General features: G+C 46.2%; 1 protein-coding gene across 1 annotated transcript in view; it reads left to right on the plus strand.

Annotated features, from left to right (window-relative positions):
- Positions 1 to 5,428: 5,428 nt before the first annotated feature.
- LOC147886710 (TatD related DNase) overlaps positions 5,429 to 19,959 on the plus strand; it is a 187,365-nt gene continuing 172,834 nt past the window's right edge. Inside the window, exon 1 of the mRNA XM_087395749.1 lies at positions 5,429 to 5,635. Within this exon, the coding sequence (XP_087251875.1) occupies positions 5,495 to 5,635 (141 nt within the window). The 5' untranslated portion in view covers positions 5,429 to 5,494. The remainder of the gene's footprint in view (positions 5,636 to 19,959) is intronic.

Consider the following 19,959-nt stretch of genomic DNA (forward strand, 5'->3'; position numbering starts at 1 on the left):
ACCAAGCCCAAAGAGAGACTTGGGAATATCCTAGAACAATCACTCCCATGGAGAGACTTCAATGCTCCAATGAAGGCATATGGAAAAATGCACTCAACAACCACGCTAAGCACTAGCAAATCATTCAAGTCTAATTCGTTTGGTCATCAAGAAATACCCACTGTTACCCAATCAATACTAACACTAGTAAAATGCCAAAGATCACAAACATCCACAAAGCCAATCAATCAAATATAATCTTCGTGTAGTAAAACACGGGATAGTAATATGTATATGAAATATGTCTTTGGAGCAGTTTAAAACGTTCACAATGGATATTATATGACAATTATCCGTCGTTCACGTAGTAAGCATGAAAGTTCATTGAACTTTGCAAAAAATCATAGGGTGGAGTCTGATCCTTCACACTCCATGACACAAACTCGGTCGTGGTCTTTTGTAGTTGCACTTGCAGTCTCCACGTTATTTTTGCACACCAATTTGAAGTTAGTAGTATCCTAGTATGTCTTTTCAATTTGGATCTTGGCTTGTGTGTGTGTGTGTGTGCGCGCACGCACGTGCGCATGTGTGTGTGTGTGTGAGCACTCGTGCATGTGTGCATGCGTGCGTGTGTTGAGGCATCCTTTTAGATTCACAGTTTAAATATTTTTTGATCCTTTCATCCCTTTAAGGTTTTAATTAGAGTTTTAAAGTAGCGAGTTTGATTTATGTAGTTTGAAAGAGGTGGTTTGTTAATAAATTGATGATGATTCTTCTAATAGTTTTCCTAGTAGGGGTATTTTTAAATGTGCTCTTAGTGTCCTTTCGCATTTTTGTTCCATTTAGAGTTCATTTTTTCTTTATTAGTCCCATTGCCATGCGTAGGGGATTTTAATTTGATTTATATTTCTTGAATTCTTTTTCCTGTTATAATAATGGGGTTAATTATTTCTCTTCCTTATGTCTCTCTCTTTCAAGGTTTATCTTTTCTTTTATCTTTTTTGATTATATTTATTATTAATTCAATTACAAATCGATTTTTAGATCTGATATTATATGTTCAATTTACATTTATTACCTTTTTTAATTGCTTTATTTTTAGGTTAAGTATTAGCTATTAGTATTTTGGTTTCTCTAAGAAGATTCGACTCTTGTTTTTTCTCTTTCTTTTTTTAAATATTTTTCATGTCTTTTTGCTCTTAGTTAAGTTGAAAGATGTGAAAGTCCCGTGTTATAAAATTGCAAAGACTAAGCAAAGCCCTTGAGTTCTATGTACAAAATACTGATGTCCACATTGGAAAATCCTTATCCTACAAAGGTGAGGAGAGAACATTCATCATCAAATTTACATTCACAAAGGAAGAAGATCATTGTAGATAAGATATAAATCATAACGAATAAAGGTGGGAATGTCATATATCTAGCATACTAATATTATGACTTCTTATATATCTAGCATATTATTATTATGGCTCTAGATAAGATATAAATGATGATGAATAAAGGTGGGCATGCCATATATCTAGCATATGATTATTGTGACTTATGGAAAAATAAGAAAAAGATGAGCATAATAGAAGGCATTTTCAAACATGCAAAAATATTTTACTAACAAGGATAATAGCCAGGGGAGTGCATTTTAAATCTTCCCACCCATCATCACATGTATTCTAACAAAGTATTGTGTTGGATGGCGCATTTCCAATTCAAGTTATGCAGCAAGTATCACAGTGAACGGTGGATCTCAAAAGGTATTCCATGAGTGAATTGGATGCATATTTATATCTTTTTTGGGGGCAAAACTTAGAATACATTAATTTTTTTTACGTTTGAAATTTGGATTTCAAACTAAAGCATCATATTATATTATCAAGAATATATTATGAAACAATGTTTTGAAAATTTTTACACATGTGTATTAACACACGCATGCATGAGCTCGTACATGCATGCTCACACATGCATGTGCGGCACATGCACAAACACATGCATACATGATCACATGTGCATGCACATACACATGCACTAGCATCTTGACTTTGATGTTGTCATATAGAGCCTACTTCATTTGCTTAGATCGACATGAGATCACCACTATGGTTCATCGAGTGCTAAAAAAATAGCCTTAGAAGTTGAATTGGCCATATGCATGGCCACCTTATTAAGCCAATAATTAATTGACATGTGTAATAGATTGGTAACATGGGTACTAAAGGGGTGGGTGCCTTGCAAATGTCAACAACCATCCTTTTCTATCCATGGGAAGACACAATAAAGAGGCATGAAAAAAGGGGGGGAAACGCTTAGATGTCAAGCTCCTATAAAAAGTTAAGATAGTTAACATATGGCATAGTATTGGCCACTAATGCATTTGGTATTGGATATTTACGTTTTTTACCAAGCTAAAATTTTTCCCAGCTTTTGTTTTAAAAAAAATTCTATCTCCCCTCTATGGTTATCCATGCGATGAATTTACATATGGGAAAACTTAAAAAAAACAAGCTACTTCTAAAAACACGAGGTGCCAAGCACACTTCCCTCGAATATGGGTAAATGTCTTAGCATGATCAGGCTGCAATTTCCTTTTGGAAAGTCTCCTTTCCATGAGTAAAATTCAGTCTTAGCAAGTCTGGTTTAGACGCACCTTGAAGGATGAGTTCCTCATTGCTATAGCCTGCCCCCTAGCAACCAAAAAAACAATAGGAGGAAAACAAGGTGAAAATTTCACTAGGTGTGCCAAAGGCGATGGGACAACCTCACCCTTAGATTAGGAAAACCTTTAAGTCTCCTCTTAGGTTATCCTTCCATGATAGCATTCATTTAAGGACAACCTCACTCTTAGATTAGAACAACCTTTAAATCCCCTCTCACGTTATCCTTTGATAATAGCATTCATTTAAGGCCCTTGCAAATAGAGAAAGGCAAAACAAACTAAGAGTTTGTTTTTCCTTTGGCATGCCTAAAACAATGGGCATGCCAAAAATCCATTTATTGGTACAACAAATATACTGTTCGCCTTCAGAAGCCACGCAATTACCATGTATGTATCATTGACACTTACTACTATTGGCCTTGCAAAGGGTCTTAGGGATTGAGTGGATTTTTGGGAGGTGGGTTGAGAAAGTGGGGGTTTGTGATTAGTTGGTCAAGTTGATCCGGTTAGTGGGGGACTAGGGTCCACTTTTAAGTTAATGGTATAGTTAGGAATGTTTGACCCGATTAGTAACTTTCCCATATAGGAACTTTCATGTAGCAAGTTTCATGCCCAAATTTAGCAAGTTTCTTGCCCATTTTTCACTCAGTGCGTGTTAAAGGAATGATGATCACTCTGGTTACTAGGCATACTGGCTATGGCGTCCTTCCCAACACATCCCTCTCTTGCCTTTCCTCCTACTCCTGCTCCCCTCTTCTTCAACTCCACCTCCAGCACAAAACCCAACCTTCCTTCGCGTAATTGTAAGTTCTCTTGCACTGATTCGCCTTAATGCTTTGCTTTCTCTCTTTCCAAGCTTAATCCATCACGTTCACCATCGTAACTTTTTGCAATCCATTGCAGTCATTGTATGGTTTTATCAACATTCATTTTGAGCGATTCATCGCAGTTGTTTTTCCTTGTTTACCAAATTAATTTTTAGCCAAGTGTGGTGCGAGGATGAACTCTTGACGTTGTCGTTTTTTTTGTGGCAACATGCCCTCTGACAAAAGAAGTCAAGCTCATTTCCCTCACTGTACAAATTACTAATACGATAATGCTTGCAACCCCTTTGCACGAACAATTGTGTACACCAATGTAGAGTGAAAACGAAAAGAAACCATAAGCATCCGATCATATGCTCAAATGGTTTGGCAAAAAGATCTGTGAGCCCTGTAAAACTTGTCTAACTATCTATTATCTACTCTATAGGACTCCAAAGATCATACTCGCATCCTTCTCTTCGCTTCATGGGAACATCTGCATCCTCTGCTTGTTTTGCTTTCTACCTTGTTTTCTCTTCTGCCCTTCTACTTTCCACAACTCCCGTGGACGCAAACTCTTCTGATCTATGTGCAAAGTGCGGTTATATTCGTGTCCTTGTTCCTAACATCATTAGTTTTTGGCAGTTTGTAAATTGTTCCGACCCCTCTAATGTTACACGATACTCACATCGATGTCTTTACGGAGGCTGTTTAGAATTTCTCCTTCACAAAATTCAACTTCAACCCGAACAAGACCAACCCTGGATACGACGCTATGATAATTGAACTAGCAAATGAGGTATGTGACCTAGACATTTCATAATCTTTGATGCACACAGTGGATTGACTCTCAAGCAAAATCACGGCCCTGTTTCTCCCCTGCTGCGAGAAACGATTATGGACATATTGATGTCTGCTGCAGAGCGAACACCATGCAGTTGTTCGAGACATGACAATTGGAGCACAGTGGGTATCGATGGTGAACTTCAACCAACCATACCTTCAGTTTGGAATTGTAACGGTGGTAAAGGGTAGTGGGCAAGAACTTGCATACTCATCGTGGACGTTCTTTTTCGTACCTTTCATAGTACAGATGTGGTGCACCATGATTGGATCGTTTGTGGTCACGAGAGTGTTGCTGTGGCTGTTGGAGTGCAACACTCATCCCCACTACACAACCGTTCGGTGAGCCTCAACTACGCTCTCAACATTTTTACTTGAATGCACCGTTAGTAAGGGCTCCCAAACTACCCACTAATAGTTAAGTTTTGTTTTGTGTGTATTTGGTCAACATGGTTTAAGTGTGGGTTAGTAGTAGTTAAGGGCTTCTAACACCTCTTTTGTCTCCTCTCTTTCACTCATCACCTTTCCCCATATTACTTCACTCATCCTCTTTTGTCTCCTCTCTTTCACTCATCACCTTTCCCCATATTACTTCACCTTCTCTTGCTTTTTCTCTTTTCCTTTCCTTCCAATTTACACCTATCGTTTCCCTTTTACAAGTTATTAGAAATATTTATCGAGCAAATTTACACTTACACTTATAATGACACTCCAAGAGGCAGGGCCTTAGTGGGATCCCCACCTTGTTATTGCATCGTCTACTATTGGCTCATAGCTATCAAACCACTCCTCGTCTCAAACTGGAATCAATTGAAATTTGATCCTAATTTCATAGACAAAATTCTTATGATCGTTCGGGTGGCTACTGCATCTTGAATGACAGTAGCCAGAGAGGGACATTTAACCTAATGGTACATCTGCGAGAAATGATGGAGAGAAAGAGGAAGGGGCTGAGAGGAGAGAAGGGTGAGAGAGAGAGAGAGAGAGAAATGGGAGAGGAAAGGAGATCTGTAGAGGAGAAGGCGATAAGCAGACTAATATTTCCATATCGCAATAGGTTAATCTGGCCTTGCATCTGAAGAGACTAATTAATACACTGATTAAATCTCATCGTAGTGGGCAAAAGGCCCAAAAAAGAGAAGCGAAGGATCAAGTGAGTTCACACATGCTACGAGTATTCAAAATTCTGATATCTTAATCGATTTACGAATAAGAGATGATGATGCACAAACCCGTTTCGTTGTTCGATGCCCATTGCCACCTTCAAGATCCCCGCATCGCTCATTGCTTGCCGCAGTTGCTGGAGTCCGCCTCCAAAGCAGGCGTCAAATGGTTTGCGGTTAATGGAACCAGCGAGGTAATTGCAGCACAAATCTGCTGAAAATGAGACGTTTACAGGGCTGCTCTGATACACTTTGCAAGCAATACTAAGTCGGCCTTGTACAAGTTGCCATAGAAAGGAATCTAGCTAGGGGTCATGTAGTCGTAAGGCTAAAATATTATTGGAGCGACGAGCCCTGGCTTCCTTAATGTTTCAGCTAGCTGATTTTGAATGTCCATGCTTTAATCGTCTTGTCCCCTCCTTGTTCCTCATATGCCAATTCTATGAAATTTTATGTTTCAGATCTCATCGCAGATGACGATGATATCATCAACATAAAGTGGACTTATTCATGCTATGCACATATACCAAGCTTGAAGAGGGTGCTTTTATCCATGAAGTCGTGAATGTAGCTTGACGTTCATCCATTGATTTGCGATGCGAAACTTTGAAAATTCTTTAAACCCATAAAGCTCTCATGGAAGCAAGCTTTGCTACAAGGGAGCAGCTCTTAAAGCTGTCCATATGCGTATACCCTCCTGCTACTATTCTCTTGTTTCTTCACATTGCAAGGTGTCAAAGGATTAAGATCTGGCTACCAAGTATCATCGACACTATTACCGTCATGTTCTTGTACTTCTTTTTCTACGTACAAAGCTTTAATGCTTTTTGCAACGATCGCAGAGCCTCAATGGAATCAGTTTAAGATCTAGAACCAGACATAATATGTAAAAGAAAATTCTTGAAGAAAATATATGATAAGTCCAGGCAAAGGAAACCCCAGACGACCACCTCACAAGAGTTATACAGGCTTGCAACATCAAGCTACTATAGGACACTGAATCCGCTAATGCCACCATAAAAGCCTTACGGACTGCCTACTCGCTTATGGCCCTACGACCCCCAAAACTGGACACAACACAGTTAACGCAACGTTTTAACAGTTCCAGCTTGGGAACATACTCAATGCTCTGTCCCTCGATACAAAAAATTCTCAGGATTGAATAGACTGCAGTCAGCATGCTGCAGGAAGTGCCCATGCATAGCAAGGACACTTCCACCTACAAGCAAACTTGGTCTGCTGTAGTTCTCCAACTGCTACACTGCCAGCATGCATCATTTCCAAGGGCCTGAGATGTGGCTAGACTCCAGAGGCATAATCCATTCTGTCACTAATGACTTTGGATTTCTTTGGGAGGCCAAAAGGTGCCATGTGTCCAGGCCATGTACCCACAAAGGGCCACCTGGCTTCCTCGGCTTCCTCTCCTCCAAAGGGTCCCTGCAGGGATGTGGAGAGAGCGTCTCCAATCATTATATTCCAATGCTTTAATTTACCCATGTGTGTGTGGGATTACTCGACAAGACCAGAGAGCCACGTGTCTAATGACAAAAGCCCCCACATTAAGCCATTTCTACATCCATTTTGCCTATTTACAAGGCCTTTTTGAACTCACCTCCACGAATGGGGGGGCAATTGCAACCCAATTCTGCATATTTCTCACACATCCACAGACACAAGCACACGTGTTTGTGTGCCTTTTAAGCTCAGTACAATGGGTGTTTGTGTGCCTTTTAAGCTCAGTACACCCATTGCCATGATTTCTTTCCTGAGAGTGAGAGGTCCTCATGGTAACCACACTCTTAGCAATCAACCATGAGCAACAAGACAGCTTCCAACCCCTGCATGGCGGGTGAGGCGATGTCCACACCAGATGGAGCCCGCTACCAGAAGCACCTCCACCACCAGCAGCATTGCCATTGGAGGCATAGGTGAGCAACGATGCAGATGCAGGCACAACAGATTGGATTGCTGAGGAGGAATGGCACCAGGCTGCCTAGGATTAGGAGGCCAAGGAAGAGCACATCCAGGTAGCATGAGGCCGGGAGGCTCAGGAAGCAAAAGAAGCCCACATCCATGAGGCTCAGGAAGCAAAGGAAGCCCATCCCCATGATGCTCAAGAGGCCAAAGAGGACCAAGAGTGCAAGGCTGAGGATATCTCTGATCAAACTTCAGTATCAAAGTTTACGGAGAGGAATTAGAAGCATGCCAAGTTGTCATTCCCCAAGAAGCTCGACTTTCAAAGGTATGATGGCAAGACTGACCACTTGCTTTTGATCTTGTGACTAAATCAGGTCAAGAGCTACTTCTCCTCCGTGGTTTGATGCTTGAGGAGCATATGTCCAGAGATGCAGCTGCTTGCTCCACGGCCGTGGTCCTTGTCCTTGGCGGTAGGCTATGTCAGTAGAGTTTGTGTTTCTATTGGGTGGGCCTTGATCTTGGAGGCGCCTTGCGGTTTGGGGGACCTCCGTCTTGGAATTTTGAATGTTTACACAACAGCATGGTGTCAATAGAGGGTCCGTTCTGGTGATAGCTCATGGAGTCTCCATTGATGTGGGCGACTTCAACAATCTAGAATTTGAGGAGGACAACCAAGGAGGTGCTACATTATTAGTCATGCCAGTGGTAGAGCGAGACACTTGGGAGTTGTTCATTTTCACCATTTATAGGTGAGATGCATCGCAGGAGCCCAAGTTCATCCGACTTTTGGGGAGCCATTTTTCCTCCAGCCACCGACGCCGTGATGGTCTCTTGGAGACACTTCATGGGGATTGGTGTGTTCACAAGCACTTTTTTCTTTTTTTTTTCAAAGAAAGGAACCTTCTATTAATGCTTGAAAGATTTCATACAAGACAACAGCCCCGAAGGTGCTGAGTATGAAAAAACCGGAAAAGGCTGAAAGAAAAACCGGCATGTTACAGAGAAGCCCAGCTCACTGCCTAGGGGATATCTGGAACTGGGGCTAACAGCCAAGTGGGGGGACTATACAGCCAGCGAATCCCTCGCGGAGTGAAGATGTAGAAACACCTGTAGGCCAAGCCTTGCAGAAACGAGCATGCCTCTCAATAGTCGCCCTGGAGCCTGCCCCCCACTCTCCTAGGTGGACTGTAGAGTGTAAATGATATCCTGCCAGATGGCAACCAAGGTAGCCGAGGGTGGAACCGGGTGCTCTCCCATCACAAGACTGCACCGAGCCACCCAAATGTTCCAAGCCGTGATCCTGGCTACCACCTCCCAAACATTGTCCTCCCTAGGACAAGGAGGAGCTAGGGTGTCAGGGGGGATTGCCTCGTGGAGTGCAATCCTCTGAATGCTTTGACCCTGTATCCGGTAGGTTGGGGAGATCTCATCAATCTGAAACGCGTGTCCTCACTCTGTCAACCAAGCCACCATCCCCCAGGTGTAATCTCTGTGTATACTCTGCATGCGTGTCATGATCCTGAGGGCTCTCATCTAGATCCTCGCTGTGCTACGACAGCTCCATAGGCAGTGTAGGATAGTCTCCAGGACACCATCTGAGCAGCAGTGGCACTGCCCCTCCACTCGCATCTGCTCCAACCACGGGCTGATGGGCAAGCCTCCGTGGGCTGCCAGCCAGAAGAAGTATGAAATCTTCCTCGGCCGCAAGTTGGATCACAACCGCGTCCAAAACCTGAAGCAAACATCCCGGGGCACTCTCTGGGTCACCCAGTGTCTTTCCCTTGAGGGAGTCCACCTCGATGAGTCCATTTGAAGTCTCCTACCAATCCGTGTGGTGTAGGTAAAGAAAGGAACCTCATCTATCGTCTTAGCTAGGCCGCCCCTAGAGGGCCAGAACCACTCCCTTGGGTCCCACTGGACCTCCCTCAGGGGTCTACCCTCCCATAGCCAGAGGCGCCATCGAGAGGCGTCCTGCTCTGAGATACTGGGATCAATGTGCCACTCCTTCCCCAAGCGTCCTACACTCTGATCATTTGCCAGTGTATCCCATCAAGACTCCCATTCAATTCAGGGTCACTCCTAGTGAGGGGTTGAAACTTGAAGCAGGCCTCCAGGTCCTACACGGAAGAAGCTAGGGTGCATGCTGCCGCGCTGCATCAAAATCCTCAAGGGAACACCAGTATGGGAAAACTGCCCCAACCATCTGCTGTCTCTCCAAATGTGAAGTCCTTCCCACCAGGACTCAGGAATGGCTAAGTCAATCTCGCCCATCCATTGCCCTGCCCCTCTTAGATGCGCTAGGGCGTCAAGCCTCGCCTCTACTTCCATAGGTAGTCTGCTCCAGTGACCAAAAGACCCTGTTGGATCACTGTCCTAGTGTGCCCAGCCAATGTGAGTCCGCTGCCCAAGCATACGTCCCTCCTGATCTCTGACCTCTAGGTGCCACATAAGGGGCTAGCGCTCAAACTCCTCTCTGCATCTGGGCAGAGCACATATGAGGCCCCTTGCTAGTCTCTGCCAAACCCTGTGGAGGCTCCTCATCAGGGGGGAGCCCTTCCCCATAAAGAGGGCCTCTGAGAAGATCCATTTATGTGAAGGCTGCCACTGTCCCCCAGTGCGTGGGGTGTTCCTCAATAAGAGGAGCTTCCAAGGCTCGGCACTTGGGGTGAGGCCACGAACCACCAACTTGCCCAGAAGGGCCCTGCTTTGCATCTCTGGATCAATGATACCCAAGCCTCCCAGTGCCTGCGGTATGATCACCGTCTGCCAAGCTACTCGGCCCTAGTGTTCCTTGTGCCGTCTGAACCTGCCCAGAGGAAGTTTCGTACCAACTGTCGGAGCTGCCCAATGCATCCTCTGTGAAAGCACCAACAGGAAGCAATATACCAGGTAGTGGCAAGAAGGACCTGGTTTGCCACTAAGGCACGACTTGCGAGGGAGAGTTTGGCCGAGCTCCAATAGAGAAGCTTCCGCCGAACACTCTCAAGGACCGGGGCAATCTGTGGCTCTGTTGTGATGTCAATACCCACCTGCCATCCAAGGTATCTCGTTGTCTGGCCCCGCTGTATCCATCTGAAACCAAAGTCACTCCCCGCCTCAAGGATCTCCTGTGTCTCCTCAAAGCCCGTGAAGAAGCCTATGGATTTCGTTCAGTTGATCCGTGCCCTCGAGGCCTCACAATAGATAGCCAAGGCCCTCTAATTCTCTCTAGACTCACTGTGGTGCCCTCAACATACAAGGCCGTGTCATCTGCAAACTCTGAGTCAAGGAGCTCCTCCTCCTGTCTGATTGGGAGTCTCAACCTTGTGAGACCCGCCACCTGTGATCTCAAGTAGTAGCCCAGAGCCTCCGCTACAAAGAAGAAGAGGAAGGGAGCTAGTGGGCAGCCATGGCGGATTGAGCGAGAGAGAGGAAAGGCCTCGCCTGTGTGTCCTCCGCGTTGAAACTCCTCTGACCCATCGGACTGAGAACCCAATCTCCTCATAGTGCCCTCGAGGAAAGACCACTCCACCCTGTCGTAGGCCTTCTCGAAGTCCAAGAGAAGGGTGGCTAGTGGCTGTGACTCCTCCTTGGACCAATCCACTACCTCCCAGAATGTGAAGATGTTGTCTAGGATGCGCTCTTGGACAAACCCAATCTGTGTGTCATGGATAATGTCGGTAAGAGGAGGCCGTAATCGCAAACTCGAGACCTTGGCGAGGATCTTGTATGCAGTATCAAGCAAAGTGATCGCCCTCCACTGTTGGATATCTGACCTATCTCCCCCTTTCGGGATCAAACAAATCCACCCCTTGCGCAAGGACTGAGGGAGAAGGCATGTGTCAAAAATCTCCCGGCAAGCTAAACGGAAAGGGGTGGAGATAATCTCCCAGAAGTTTCGGAAGAAGGCCGGAGTCAAGCCATCCTCCCCCGGGCATTTCTGGGTTGGGAGAGCCTTGAGGGCTTCCCAGAGCTCCTCATCTGTGAAAGGCTCCTCAAGTCTGCTACATAGGTCCCATGAGACTATTGTCGAAACGTGATCCCAAACTAGCTCTCGGACCACAAGACCAGCTGGGGTCATCCTCTCTGTCTAAAAGAGCTGGCTATAAAAACCGGTGGTCATGTCAAGAATCTCGTGTGGGTTAGTGTGCATGATGCCCTGCGAGTCTTGGAGACGCTGTAGTTGTGTGTCCGTTGATCGGGGCCCAGTGGTCTGAAAGAACTGCTTCGTCATCCTATCCCCTTGTTGTACCCATCGGGCTCGGGAGGAATGATAGGAGAACTCAGCCCGCCGCGGCTCAGTGTCCTGAAGCTCGAGACGAGCGCTCTCCAATCTATCACTAAGCCACTGAGACACTGGATCCTGCTCCCTGAGCCTCTCGATGGAGGCGAGGTCTCTCCTCAAAGTCGATCGCGCTCCTGAAGGGTCCTCCGCCTGAGGGCGTGCGCCTGCAGCTCCACACTGCTCCTCTAAATCGCATCGGCAACCCACGCAGCCCAACCCTCACTTGGTGCCATCTTTGAGTGCTCCCAGATCTCTTCCATAACCTGCTGAATCTCCTCGTCCTGCAAGAGGTCCTCTGGGATGCGAACCCCCTTCTGGGGGAGACCTCGGCGGGGCTGATCCAAGTGAAGTACCACTGGAGAGTGGTTGGACATCGTGGTACCTGCCAGATCTCGATAGCGCCGCCTCTGTGTAATGCCTAGTCCCCAACATAGAAGTGATCTAATCTCTCGAGCAATCCATCGTGTCTCCTCTGTCCAAAGGAGAAGAGAAGGCGCTAGGAGTCCTGCTGAACTCTGGCTCTCTCCATGGGTCTCTGCCACTGATCATGAAAATGAACTGCTCCCAGGTACTACGCTCTGTTGCTGGCATCTCAGAGAACGAGACGTTGCTCTGCTTGTCTTCCCCAAACTCCAGGTTGTTGAAGTCCCCTCCAACAATCCAAGAGTCAACATCCGGAAGACACTCTGACAGCCTACTCCAAAAGGCCGGGCGATGCTGTCTACACGTTGGGGCATACACGTTCACGATTCCAATCCTGGACTCTCCCGTCCGAACTCCCATCCAAACTGCCCGTCCTGGAATGAGCTCGCCCTGATCGTAGACCTTTGGAGACTGTGAGATTGAGATGCAGACCCCTCCGCTCCGTCCTATTGCGGGAGACCACTTCTCTGGACCTCTCCCTGGAAGAAGGTGATGGTGTCGTCTGATGTCTGCTACTGAAAACATGTGCTTCTGAATCATAAGGATGCCCACTGCTCGCCCTACCAGTGCCCTTTGCAACTCCTGCTGGAGCATCAGGTACTGCGGTTGGCTACGAACACGGTCGTGGAGCCCGTGTACGTTCCAACTTACTATGGTCCAACTCATGAGGACGGGGGAGTCTGGAACAAGGCTCTCCTATGGGTGGGTGCCTGTCCTAGAAAGACTGTAATGAAGGTGGGAAAAAGAAGGATTTTAAGGGGGAAATAGATGGGAGAATAGTAGGGGAAATGTGGGAACTGTGGGGGACTATATAAGTCAACCCAAAAGGATTGTAAGGCACTTTTTGATGTGACATCTAATCCTATCTACTCTCCCTCCTGCTACCTGCTGCCTACGCTCACACTCTCTCTCTCTCCCTCTCTCTATTCCCTCAGCCTTCTCTCTCTTCCTTTCTCCTTCCCCTTCTCCTATCTTCTCCTCCCTTCCTTTTGCTATTCTCTCCCCATCTCCAAATCTGCCCCTTCCCCCTTCTCTACATTGGTATCAGAGCTCCGACTCTGGCACCTTTGCTTCCGTCCTTTCACCCTCACCTCCGAATCCCAACAGTTGCCACGCTAAGCCAGCGCTAGACTTGAAAGCTGCAAAAGTTATCTACAGCATACCAAGAGCCTATAGACAACACTAGAGGCCCAATGATTCGTGCTGCAAGCGCAAGTGTGAATCTTGAAATTGATCACGTAGGTGGAAGCCAAAGACGAAATGGAGCGTAGAGTCTAAACGCATGTCCGTGCTTTTGACGAAGACGAGATAGACGGTGCGATGAATCTTGGGAGAGTCTTGGTATGACGAAGGAGACGGACAACAAAAGCATTCAGGCCCTGTTGACACCGTGCCGCCGTGGAGCTACGCCGTGGCCTGTTCGTGGCTGTTTGTCAACCCCTGCCCGCAACCGCTTCCTTCCCCTGCCTGCAACCGCATCGTCCTTCCTGTCCAGCCCGCGTCCATCCTGTCCAACCGCGTCGTCCATCCCGTCCAGCCCGCAACCGCTTCCTTCCCTTTCCCCCGTCGTCGTAGCCCGCGTCGCCCGCGTCCATTCCGTCCCTCCCGTCGCCACGCCACGCCGCGCCGTGCCGCGCCGCGCCGTTGCCTTACCCCTTCAAAAAAAACCTTAGCCTCTAAGGTTGCTGGGAACTACAGTGGGCTAGTGGATGGGTTGGTTGGTTAGGTTAGTGATTGGGTAAGGTTAGGTTTAGTCAGTTTGGATTAGTACTAACTAAGGTTAAAGGTTGGCTTAGGTTGGTCTAAGACAGTGTCCTAACAGTCCTAAAGGTATAGGCTAGAACTGTACTAACTATCCTAGGTGACTTAGGTTTCCTCCCCCCTTAATTAAAAAAAAAAAAAAAAAAGGGAGGCAAAAACTCAGATTCCAGCCTCTTCACCGAGCTTTCTTCGAACCTCTTCAACGACTGCATTTGAGCCTCTTTACTGACACCTCTCAAGCCTCTACATCGAGCCTTCGACACTTGGCACATTTTCCTCGTGTCACTCATGGCACCCAAACGTGCACCCCGGTCGGATGAGTCATCTCAGCACGGTGACGATGTTGCTCAGCAGGAGCAGATGCCGGTCCCAGAGGGTGCATCTCCTTCACAGCCAGTTTCAGCTATGCCTACCGACACACAGTTTCTAGATGCATTGGCCTCGATGCTTCAGGGGGCTTTTCAGCAGATGGGTCAGCAGTTTGGGTAGCAGCTCACCACTGCTATGGCTATGCACGATACAGCTATCACCCAGATGGGTAAGAACCTTGGGCAATAGATCACTACCGCCATCAGTATGCACGATAAGGGTAAGCAGCCCGCACCCCAGCACGGGGATCAGTCGGATAGCCAGGGTGATTTTCCTGACCCACACAGGGGATTTATGGCTGATGGCTGTCGCACTTATGATGTTGGTTCTATGCATGCACCCCAGCATGGGGATTATGTTGATTTTGGTAATGCCTTGCCCGTGCCGCCGAGCACTTCTCTTATTGATTCCAGGCCTCCATTTGTCTCGCATATTTCATTGGCTGAGCCGTCCATTTTGGGCCGGCCCATTGGCACATTTTTGCCAACGGTGAGCATGCCTGGATTGGGTGTTGGGTTTCAGGGCAGTTGGGAGAGGGGCGAGTCCTCTTCTCAACCTTTTTCTATGCCACCCACCCACCGAGATGTTTATGGCAGGCAGACTCAGCAGGGATTGCATGCTTCGATGACACCTCCTGTTAATACATTCAGTCAGACTCAGCCTGCGTATCAGGGAGGTAATGCTTTCAGTTAGACGCACTTTATGCATCAGGGGACTGGTTCTCCTAACCAGCATGATGCTGGAAGTGGGCAGCATGCAAACATGGATGATATGCTTTCAGATGCCTTACGTTCATATAGGGCTTTGCCTGAGGATGTTCGTAATGAGATGCCCTTTTCACAGTATGTGAGCTTCAAGCGTGAGTATGCTGGTAGTCACTATAGGAATAACGCAGCCAAAGATGTGAAAGATAAAATCTCTGTGCATAAGTTTAAGGGTGACACTCGCACTCCCAATGAGTTGGAGGAGTGGCTCACGAAGCTTGAAGATTATTTCCGCTTCTACCCTAAGAATGATGAGGAGAGGATCATTTTTGCTGGCATGCATTTACAGGATTATGCACATACATGGTGGCGTTACATGCGAGAGTCACCTCAGAAGCCTACCACCTGGAAACAGTTCAAGGAGCTTATGGTCACGACCTTTGTCTTGGCCCTAATCCTTGAACAGTACCTTGCTGAATTCTATGCACTGTCACAAACAGGTACGGTCCAAGAGTACTTGCAGCGTTTTTGGAGACTTTCTTTGTTTGTACAGGATATTTCTGAGAAAGGGAAGTTGCTGCGTTTTATACAAGGCTTAGATCCCTCTCTAGCTGCTGATGTGAGAGCTCACAATCCTCTAACCATTGAACGAGCAGCCCAGCTTGCTGAGGTGTTTGAGCCAAAATATGCTGGCAAGTACAAGCATGTGTCACATAGCTTCTATGGTACTGCTTATGATCGTGACAGGAAGACAAATTCTGCTGATTGGATTGATAAGAAACCAGCAGCTGCTTCCTTCCCACGATATCCAACGGTTTCTGGAAGTAAGATGCCATATGCAAAGCCATACAGGCCCATGGATGCAAAGATAGGTGTCAAACCCAGCGCTGGTTTTGGCAAATCAGAAGTTAAACAACATTCCAGAGCCATAATGGACAGTAGGAAGAAGGCAAATTTATGCTTTAGGTGTGGAGAGAAATGGACACCTGAGCACCGAGATGTGTGCAAAATGAAGAATGTCAGCTCAGCCAAACTCAGCATGATAATTGAATTATCTGATGATGATGAAGTGGCTGATGAAGCAGACCCCCATGATGTCTCTCATGAGGAATTGACAGGAGTTCATGATGTAGATGAGTCTCCTGACACAGATGCCACAAAGGGGACTGTTTTTCCTTTTGATCCGGGTGGGGCTATTGAGCAAACCACTCATGTGATGCATGAGATTGATATTCAGCCTACATGTAGCAGGAAAGGCCGTAAGCCAACACTCTTTGTGTTGGAGCATCAACCTACAATGCCTTTTCCTGTCAGAGGTGATGCTAATGGTAATGTTCCTGTGGATGATGACCAGATTTATTGGGATGCCCAGTCTACACTGTATACCATCTCACTACATGTCTTGATGGGTGCCAAAAGTGCTGACACAATCAGGTTGAAGGGAATGATTAATGGCAGATCTGTCCATGTATTGGTAGACAGTGGTAGCACTCACAGTTTCATTAATTGTAGAACATTGCAAAGATTGGGATTGGTTGCTACAGAGATAGACCATGGTCTGAAAGTGGAGATTGCGAATGGACAGCACATGATCAGCAGACATTGTTGCCAGGATGCCAGGATCAAGTTTTCTGATCATTATGAGTTTGCAGGTGATCTTTTGGCATTGGATATGGGACCCATAGATGCTGTCCTGGGTTGTGATTGGCTGAAATCCCTGGGGAAAATCAGTATAGATTTGAATGCTTTATCTCTTGAGTTTTGCCACAAGGGTAGAACTGTTACATTGCAGGGCATTGTGAATCAGAAATTGCAGGTCATTTCAGCAAGGCAGCTAGCTAGGGAGCTCAAGAACGAAAGTGCCATTTATGCATTGAATGTCTCTGTACCTCAGGAGGGTGGTATTCCCCATGTGGATAATTGTGAAATGCAGAAATTGCTCTTAGAATTTGGGGATGTGTTTGCTGATATGCCATCTCAGTTGCCCCCAAAAAGAGATGTTGATCATGCCATAGTCTTGGAACATGGTAGTAAACCAATAAACAAGGCCCCGTACCGACTCTCTAAGGTTGAACGGGAAGAAGTGGCAACACAGGTGCGAGATTTGCTTGAAAAAAACTTCATTGCTCATAGCACCTCGCCATTTGCATCTCCAGTACTCCTGGTGAAAAAGAAGGATGGCTCTTTTCGTATGTGCATTGATTACAGAGAATTGAATAAGACCACCATTAAGAACAGGTTTCCTATTCCCAGGATTGATGACCTGTTGGATGAACTCAAGGATGCTCAGTATTTCACGAAGATTGATTTGAGGTTAGGTTACCATCAGATCAGGATGAAAGAGGGTGATGAGCATAGGACTGCCTTTCGTACAGAAAGAGGATTATATGAGTTCAAGGTGATGCCTTTTGGTTTGACTAATGCACCAGCCACCTTCCAGGCACTCATGAACAAGATCTTACACCACCTTCTTTTCAAATGTGTGCTGGTATTTTTCGATGACATTCTCATTTATAGTAAGGATGCACAGGAACACATTGACCATGTCCGACAAGTGCTAGAAATCTTGAGGATGCATCAGCTTTATGCCAAGGCCAGCAAGTGCACATTTATGGCAGAGGAGGTTGAATATCTTGGTCATGTTGTAAGTAGGCACGGAATCAGGGTAGACCCAGCTAAGGTGAAATGCATTAAGGAGTGGCCGCAGCCACAAAATACCACGCAGCTCAGAGGTTTCTTGGGTCTTGCTTCTTTTTACAGGAGATTCATTAGGCACTTTGCCAAAAGGGCTGCCCCTCTCACTGATTTGCTGAAAAAGGATGCCTTCCAATGGTCAGAAGCATCACAACTCAGCTTTGATAACCTCAAGGATGCCCTTAGCAATGCACCTGTATTGGTGTGCCCTGATTTCTCACGGTCTTTCATTATTGAGACGGATGCCAGTGGCAAAGGTTTAGGGGCTGTCCTAAAACAAGAGCATGGTGTGATTGCTTTTGAGAGCAGGAAGTTTAATGCCAGAGAAATGAATTATCATGTTTATGATCAAGAGATGCTGGCAATCTTGCATGCTTTTGCAAAATGGCACCACTACCTATACGGTAGCAAGATTAAGGTCAAAACGGATCACAGGACACTCAAGTACTTCTTAACGCAGCCTAATTTATCCATGAAGCAGAAGAGATGGCTGGCTGCAGTTCAGTCCTATGATTTTGACATTGAATATAGAAAGGGGAAAGAGAATGTGGTTGCTGATGCCTTGTCCAGGATGTGGTCATGCAAACTGTCTGCCATTTCCACGCTTCATCAGGAGTGGATACTTGGGATTCAGGAGGAATACATGCAAAATTCTGATGCAGCTCCTATTTTTGTGTAGTTACAGAGTCTGTCCAGCCAAGGACATGTTCGATTTCAGCTCCGCCACGGACTGTTATGGTGCAGGGACAGAATTTATCTTGTGCCAGACTCCAAGTACAAGTTGATGGTATTACAGGAAATGCACTCATCCCCTATGTCAGGGCATACGGGTATCACAAAAACATATGAAAAAGTCAAGGAGAGCTTTATTTGGGATGGTTTGTGGCGAGATGTGGTTAAGTTTGTCAGTGAATGTTTGCCCTGCCAACAAAATAAAGTGGACAGCCGGTTACCCGCAGGCCTTCTGCAACCGCTACCCATTCCTGAAGGCAAATGGACTCACATTGCCATGGACTTCATTACAGGCTTGCCTTCTACAGATAAGGGTTGGGATAGCATATTTGTGGTGGTTGACAGGATGACTAAGCAGGCCCATTTCATACCGACTAGGACTCGGTACTCCGCTTCATAGGTTGCCTGGCAATTCATTGAGTATGTGTTCAAGCACCATGGTTTTCCTCAGGAGATTATCAGTGACAGGGATGCTAAATTTATGGGTCACTTTTGGCAGGAGTTATTCACTGCAGTTGGTACTTCCCTTGCGCCTAGTACTGCTTATCATCCACAGACGGATGGACAATCAGAGAGGGTGAACAAGTGGTTGGAGGAGTATCTGAGGCATTACTGTCATGACACGCAGAAGTCTTGGGACAAATGGTTAGCATTGGCTGAATTTTGCTACAACAGCACCAAACACCTCTCTATTGGCATGAGTCCATTCGAGGCTATGTATGGATGCAAAGTGGGAATGCCTTCCAGGGTTGCAGACTTGGCTGTGAAAAATCAGCAAGCAAGGAATGATTTGGAGAGTATGAATGCCCTTCTGCAGTTGGCTAAGAGGAATATGCAGGATGCCCAAGCCAAGCAGAAGAAGTATGCGGATGAACAAAGGAGGTACTTATCTTTTGAAGAAGGGGATTATGTGCATTTACGTCTCCATAAGAATCGATATTCCTCGCGGAAAGGTAATACCAACACAAAGCTTGCCCACAGGTATTATGGCCCCTACAAAATCATCCGCAAAGTTGGGCAGGTAGCATATCAGTTGGAACTACCCAGTACCTCCAAGATCCATAATGTTTTCCATGTATCCTTGTTGAAACCACATGTCGGACAGCATGTCCAGGTTCTTCCTGAGCTGCCTCCTATGGATGAAGAGGGCCACATAATCTATGTGCCGGAGCAAATCAAGGGCTTCTTAGATCATGTACTCAGGAACAAAGCCTACACAGAATACCTCATCAAATGGAAAGGTTTAACGGAAGATGAGAATTCTTGGCAACCTGAGAGCATTGTGCAGGACTACCCCTATCTCCTACAGAGCTGATCAGTTTCTATTGTATCCTTCTCATCTAGGGCAACCTCTTGGAAATTTTGAGGGCAAAATTCTTTGGGAAGGGATGGCTGTAATGAAGGTGGGAAAAAGAAGGATTTTAAGGGGGAAATAGATGGGAGAATAGTAGGGGAAATGTGGGAACTGTGAAGGACTATATAAGTCAACCCAAAAGGATTGTAAGGCACTTTTTGATGTGACATCTAATCCTATCTACTCTCCCTCTTGCTACCTGCTGCCTACGCTCACACTCTCTCTCTCTCCCTCTCTCTATTCCCTCAGCCTTCTCTCTCTTCCTTTCTCCTTCCCCTTCTCCTATCTTCTCCTTCCTTC

The sequence above is a fragment of the Dipteris shenzhenensis genome, chromosome 24, assembly GCF_047967505.1.
Source record: "Dipteris shenzhenensis isolate YYH24624 ecotype China chromosome 24, Dip_SZ_1.0, whole genome shotgun sequence".
NCBI classification, from domain to species: domain Eukaryota; kingdom Viridiplantae; phylum Streptophyta; class Polypodiopsida; order Gleicheniales; family Dipteridaceae; genus Dipteris; species Dipteris shenzhenensis.